Source organism: Elephantulus edwardii, unplaced genomic scaffold (genome assembly GCF_000299155.1).
Source record: "Elephantulus edwardii isolate Elephantulus edwardi_28Jun2011 unplaced genomic scaffold, EleEdw1.0 scaffold00008, whole genome shotgun sequence".
Classification (NCBI taxonomy): Eukaryota; Metazoa; Chordata; class Mammalia; order Macroscelidea; family Macroscelididae; genus Elephantulus; species Elephantulus edwardii.
The window spans coordinates 9,311,763-9,318,893 of record NW_006399758.1 but is presented as its reverse complement, the minus strand read 5'-3'; the positions used below and the strand labels follow the sequence as shown (position 1 = coordinate 9,318,893).

Below are 7,131 nucleotides of genomic sequence, written 5' to 3'. Positions count from 1 at the left end.
AACTTGGTAGAAATTCCAATCCGTTTGGCACCAAGCATACACATAGGCATACATTTTTATGTGTATATATGTATATAGATAAATATAAGTCGTTGTTATACTATTAAGAGCATGGAGTCACTCCAGCTCACAGTTGTCCTATGTCAAAACCCTGTCTAATTTTGCACAACTTCAGCAATCTCTACTATGTTTAAATCTACTTTTGCAGCCATTATATCCATCCAGCTCCTCCAGGGTCTAACTTTTTCACTGACCCTTCACTGTACCAAACAGTAGTCTGTTTGTGACTTTACCTCCTTTTCTATTTGGGCTGTTAATCAAAAGGTAGGCAGCACCAAACCACCAGCCATTTCAGGGGAAAAAGGTGAGGGCGTTTCCTGAAAGGGTGCCTCCTTGAATTGGAATGAAATTCAGGGCAGTGGGGTTAATGAAAGTTGTTTGTATTTAAAGTTTCCTTTTGAAAAGGTTTTAAATTTACTAGCATGAATCTCCGCGAAAAGAATAAACACACTAATGGACCACACACCTCTTCTATCCAGTACCTGCTAGCTTAACTTCTGAGTGAACCCGAAAACTGGAGTTAACCTATGTACCCTAATAAAAAGACGAAATCGTGGAAAGAGTACTGAGTCTTTCTCAATAGGTTTTAGTTTAGTTTGTCCAAGAAAGAAACCGCCCTGAGGCAGTAGGGAGGACAGGGTCCTGGATAGTTTCGAGCCCTTGGGAATGAAAGTTAAGCACTTGAGCGCAGCAGGCGGAGGCTCTGTGGGGTTGGGCTGAAATTGGGCGCTGCGGTGTTTCTGTGCCTTGTAGTGGCAGCGACTGCACTCCAACCGACTCCAGAAAGTCGGGCAAGTGGGAGCAGTGGAGCCAGAAGTTCCGTGCACTCTTCAGAAGCAAGTGCGCACTGAGCCCTCGGCCCCGTAGGGGACCTGCTGGAGCCCCCACGCGCCCCCCGCCCGCAGCCCCGCAGGACACCCGCCACGCCCCATGCCGCCCGGCGGGCAAACGCAGGAGGCGGCGAGGCCCCGCCGAGCCTCCGTAGTGCTGCGGCTCGGGCCGCTCCGCGCAGTCCTCCGCCCCCTGCCTCCCGGCGCCGCGGCAGCTCTGCGCTGGCAGCGCCGCCGTCGCCGCCGCTTCCTCCTCTGTAGCCGTTTGGCCGCTGCGTGACGCGTCGTTTCCTCCCAATATGGCGGCCAGGGCAGGTCGGTGGTGATGGAGGCCAGTCCGCGGCCGCGGCGGGTCCTGATCCCCACAGTAGCCAGGGCAGCCCTGCCTTAGCCGGGCCTCTCCACCCCCTTCACCGTCGCCGCGTCAGCCTTCGGTTCTCGGGAGACAAGCGCCCGGACCAGGTCCCTCGCCGTCCCCGGACCGGAGGAACAAGCAAAGGGGCTGATTGGGAGGAGCGGAGGCCCCTCGAGGGCGCGGGCCTCTCGGGGAAGCGGCGAAGACCTCGGCGCCCCTCGGCCACACCACGGCCGGCCCCACTCCTCCGCCCCTTCCTGATCCTGTCTCTGCCCTCCACGCCTCCTCTCCCCCACCTCCACCCTCTCTCCTTTCTCTCCTCTCTTCCTCCTCCTCGTTCTCCTCTTCCTCTCCGGCCGCTGGGAGCCGCGGGTCGGACGGGCCGCCGCCTCCTTCTCTGCTTCCATGTATGAGGGCAAGAAGACGAAAAACATGTTCCTGAACCGGGCCCTGGAGAAGATTTTGGCCGACAAGGAAGTGAAGAAAGCGCATCACTCCCAGCTGCGCAAAGCGTGCGAGGTGGCATTAGGTGAGCCGCCGGGGGCCCTGCGGGGCTGGGGAGGTGCACGGGCGGGGCGGCGGGCGCGGCGACCCCCGCGCGAGGGGCTGAGGAGCCGGAAGCCTGGCCCCGGGCCGCCCCGCTGGTCCCGGGGAGCCTTGGCGAAGCTCGCCGCCGCCTAGCTGGAGTTGACAGTAACTCGGCTGGATGTGGGGCAGTGGCCGGGTGGTGGAGGAAGAGCCCGTGTCGGGGCTGGGGGACGCGGCAGGCCACCGGGGCTCCAGGGATCGGCTGGACTTGGGAGAGAATTTGTTTGGTGGACAGCGAGTGCGGTGCGGACTGGATGCCACCCTTTGTGATGAGGGAGAATGAGCTGTTGTTTATTAGCTTGGCAATTGAGGTGGAGCTGATATGTCAAGATTGGGTGTGGGAAGGGTTCGCTACCGTAATTACAGTAACTTTATCGTTCGCCGTGTTACTTTCGGAAGATAGACTGAAGTTGTTCTCTTGTTGACAGTCTGAGAAGGGGTTTGCAAAGAGGTGCAGCTCCTTCTGACATCTCTCCGCCTCCGCCACAGGAAAAACAGTAATGTTGTATCTGCCTGGGCTGACCTGGAAGAACAAGACCAGAGGTTAAGGAGTGGGGGTGGCGGTAGGAAAGCAGGGACGGAAAAGGACCTTTAAGATAAACTGGCTTTAGGTGACAAGAGAAGAGAGGATTTGAAATAAGAAAAATGAACAAGACAATGACACCCACCAGCCACATGTCTGGACAGTGGCAGCTAGCTGCCTTAAGGCTTAAATTGTAATTTATATAGTTCAGAGAGAAGAAATCTCGTGTAATAAAGCCTGTAGCAGGATAAGCCTAAACAATACCTATAGGGAAGGACATACAGATAAGGCATTGTTAAAGGAGAAATAATGAGAAATCTGTTGCATTCCTCCCGGATGAAATAATTTCGGGAGACACCAGGACATGTAGCAGAGAATTCCTAATGCTTAGACTTTATAGTGCTGGAAATAGACCAGGTTAGATGAATGAGAAAATAAATAACGCTTGTTAAATGAGAAGACAGGCTTTGGAAAACAGCATTATTAAAAGGGAAAATCCGGAATAGCTTAAATCAAAGCACCTGAAAAACGACTTTTCCACTTAATTATTAAGATAAATAGAAGACTGTGATTTAACCTGCTGTAATGTAGTGTATTATGCTGTTTTCTTTTAAAAATACCTAAAATTGGGAAAATGGGAAAAAAATGATTGAAGAACTTTCATCATAAAATTTTTGGCTCTGTAGGATAGTGGCTTTAAGTTTAGCTTTTCACTTCATCATGGCTCAGCAGTTCATGTTTCACTTATCTTGACTTGTAGCTAACAAAAGGTTGTACCAGGTGTATGAGAAGCTAGTTGTACCGTGGTAAAAATTGAATTTATATGTGTGTTCTGAAAGGAGTACTATTTAATTTGGATGTACTGAGGAAGGGAAATATTTTAGGATTTTAAAAATATTGCTCTACAGTGTAAATGTGTAACTTCCAAGTTTAAATACTTGAGATTCAAGCTAAAGTTTTCATTTTCTAGTCTTTGCATTTTCTATATTAAATAATATTTTAAATGTGCTCAATGCTAAGTATTTGACTAGATAAATATCTGACTGAAATGGTGTATGTGTGTGCAGTATACGTATGTTTATATTCCCTTCCTCAAATGATAATATGAATAAGTGTGTTGTAGAGGAGAGTTCATTGGAAGGAGGTTCTTGGACCCCAAGAAACCCTGTTTTATTTCATTGCAGCATTCACCAATTCCCTGGGCAGTTCTTTCTCTGTAAAGTTGACAGTTGACTTGAATGATTTTCTGGTCACATATGTGATTTTAATGGTCATTGATAACAATTGCATTGAGTGCTCCTGCTGCTTGTGCTTCACATCTGTAGAAGGCCTGCCTGTAATTTGGTCTCTGTCATTCCCCAAACTCAGGCATCACCAAGTAGTGTGTGTGCCAGCTGTATCATAGTTATCTTGTCTAAATTTTGCCATTTTTCACTATTTTGTCCCTTATATACTTAGAAAAAACTCTGTGCTTTAGCTAATCACTGGTATACTTTGATTCCTCCCTTAATTTTTACCCAAATTTGATGGGGATCGCTTACTGCATCTTTGCAGGAAGTATACTGTCTTACAGTTAATATTAAGATGATTATTACTGGTATGTGAGCAGAATTCTAAGCATTGATATTTAATAGAACTTACTAACCTTTTGTCATAGTGGCCTCTTTTAAATAGGTTTTTTAAGTAATACTTGTGATGTTACAGTTCTCCCACTGTTCTTGAGAAAAGGCTGCTATGTTTTTTGTTAAATTATAATTGTTAAGAAACGTTAAAAAAAGAAAAAAGAAACATCTAGATTAGGAGAGATTTATTAAAACAAAATCCATTCACTCAAATCAGAATAGAAATTTAAAACAAACTAAAATCTATCATTAAGAGACACTATATAAAAGAATGTTCTTTAAAAATAACTTTTCCTAAAAAGGGAAAAGTAATAAATGTATGTTCCAGAATGTATGTACAGTGTTATTGTAAACATTTGTTGGCTTACCTTATATGTCCCACTTTATTTTAATGTAAACAATAGGTTTTTGAAAAAAGAAAAGCCACACATCTACCTTGTTCACTCATGTGAAGCCCACAGGCACAGGAACAGCTCCAGATTGCCCTCTGATGGTACCTGCCCTGCTGCAGCTTCCAGTGAACATTTCAGTGAGCTCTGCAGAGGGAGGGAGTCTAGGCTGCCCTAGCTTAGCCTGATCCATTCCTGCTCTCTAGAATCCTGAATTAAAAATAGTTTGGCCATCTGCTGGCAGATGAGACAACAGGTGAGCTATTTTTAGTTTCAAAGAATTTAGGATTGTTTTAGGATTGGGCTGGAGGTACATAGCATTGTTTCTAAAGAGGGTGAGATTGGGCCATTTTCTAGTCAGACTTCTTAAGTTTCAGGAGTTCCTTTGATGTAAGGGCTAACACTAGTTCTGCTTTTTTTTTTTTCTGATATCAGATTATCAGTGAAGATACTTTGCATTGTTAGCATGAGAGAGTTCAAGGTTGAAAACTGGCACTGATGTAGAATAGAAATGAGAGGAGTGACCAGAAAGAAGGTTTTAGAGTCAAGGAAACATGTAGAGACAGTGAGAGAGAGGGTAGATAGATGCTCTGTAATGATTTGAGAGAATGACAGAGAAAAGGAGGAATTAATAGGGAGGTACTTTTTGCCTCAGACAGGGTGTGAATTTGTGTTGCCTTTTACTATCAGAATTTGCTCCCTATTACAACAATTTCTCCCAGAAATGTAAATGTCATATTTCTACTCAAAACGTAAACAGGTTGCTTCCTGTTTGTTGTTGGCTATCTTTGAATTGCTCCTGCATGACATAGTTATACAATGCACAAGATTTTACAGTTGTAATTCAGAGGGTTCCCCCCTCCCCCTTCGGCCCTGCCCTCACTTTTCATTGGCTCATTTTTGGAGTTCAGTCATTATTAGGCCTTGCTTCCTAGTCCCTTTTGATAGGTAAACTCTGCTGAAACCTATTTAGAATCATAGCAGTATAGCCTTTACCAATGGATGGAGTGATGCATTGGTCTGGAATTGAACCTGGATCCCTATAATAAAGGTGGAAATTCTACCACTGAGCTATCAGGAGATGTACTGTGTTGGCAAAGGCTGCTGTCAGGGATCTCAGCAAGTATGAGAAACAGTGATAGCAGTTTGAAGACTAAGGTGTGCCTGAATCAACCCATCTTTTTTTTTTTTCATTCACTTGCTATGCATCTGAGAGTTAGAAATGAATGATAGAAGAAAACTCGATGCCTTTGAGTATTAGAGAAGAGTACTTAATATCCCATGAACTGGCAAAAGATAATTTTTTTTGTCTTTACATGCAATTTTAATTTTTTTATTTTGATTTCTTTTTTCTTTTTTAAATTTTATTTTATTAAATTTAATGAACATTTATAGAGATTTTTATTTCCATTCATTCATTGTTGCACTATTTTCTCTACCCCCCCAGTTTCTTCCTCTCTCTTTTTTTTTTCCTCTTGCAAAAGATAAATCTTGTAGAAAGAGCAGCCAGAGTGCATCTTGGAGGCAAGGACAGCAAAGTTTCATGCCACATACTTTGAACATGTTGTTGTTGTTGTTGTTGTTCTTGTTAAGTACCTTCCAGTCAGAACTGATTCATAATGAACCCTTCAGCGAGATCCAGCAAATCACAATGGAAGAGATTTCCCATCTTTCTCCTATTGAGCAGCTAGTGAATTTGAACGGTGGTCCTTAGGGTTGCTAATACAGCACCTTACCACTAGGCAACCAGAGCTCCCTTGACGTGTTGTTGTTAGGAGGGGTTATTCCTTGGAAAGGGACATAATAGTGAAAAGTGGATGGTCATCCAAAAAGAGGAAAACCTTCAGTGAGATGGATTGACACAGTGACTGCAGCTGTAGCTCAAATATGTGAGAGGATGAGAGTGGTACAGGATAGGACTCAATTCATATCTGTTGTTCAGAGGGTCTGTATGAGTTATACTCAGCTGCATAGCACATAACAACAACACAACTCTCTGTGTTCCTCTACGTTACCTAGTTGGTGTTATAAAATCAGTGATGAAATTACTCGATTGCCTTTGGACCTTTTGGCCATCTTTTTTTTTCTTTCCTTTTGGCCATCTTAATTAATTTTTATCATTCTTTCAACCAGTTTTTTCATTTATGAAAAATATTTACCTCCCAATTTCCTGCAGACAGGTTCCCCCCATATTCTTTATATTTTTAAATGAAAATTTTTATTTTATACTGGATCTTTCCCATTTCCTTCACCCACCCCACTCCCATAAAATTGTGTGACCCTGTGAATACCTCCCTGTCCATCCTCACCACTTTGCTCCTACCCTCCCCACCGTGGATCCTCATACACATTTTACTACTTATTTTTCTATAATAATGATCTTATCTAGTATTTGTCCTTATGGGACTGAGTTAGTTATAATACTCTCCAGACCCTCCAAGTTATTAGTGAGTTTCAAAATCATTGCTCCTGCATGCTGCGTAGTATTCCATAGTGTGAATGTACCATAATTTCTCAATCCATTCTCTTGTGGTTGGACATTTGGGATGTTCCATGTTCTTATGAAGGTAAATAATGCCACTGTAAACATTTGTCAAAACAACTATGAGATATCATCTCACCCCAGTCAGAATAGCAAAATTTAACAGAACAGCAAGCAACAAATGCTGGCGAGGCTGTGGAGAAACTGGAACCCTTATTCACAGTTGGTGGGAGTGTAAAATGGTGCAACCACTGTGGAAGGTGGTATGGCGCTTTCTCAAAA

The 7,131-nt window shown here is 43.9% G+C and overlaps 1 protein-coding gene across 1 annotated transcript in view; it reads left to right on the top strand.

Moving 5' to 3' along the window:
* Positions 1–1,650: 1,650 nt before the first annotated feature.
* Positions 1,651–7,131, top strand: part of ARFGEF1 (ADP-ribosylation factor guanine nucleotide-exchange factor 1 (brefeldin A-inhibited)) — a 166,829-nt gene continuing 161,348 nt past the window's right edge. Inside the window, exon 1 of the mRNA XM_006880532.1 lies at positions 1,651–1,774. Coding sequence (XP_006880594.1) covers positions 1,651–1,774 — 124 coding nt within the window. The remainder of the gene's footprint in view (positions 1,775–7,131) is intronic.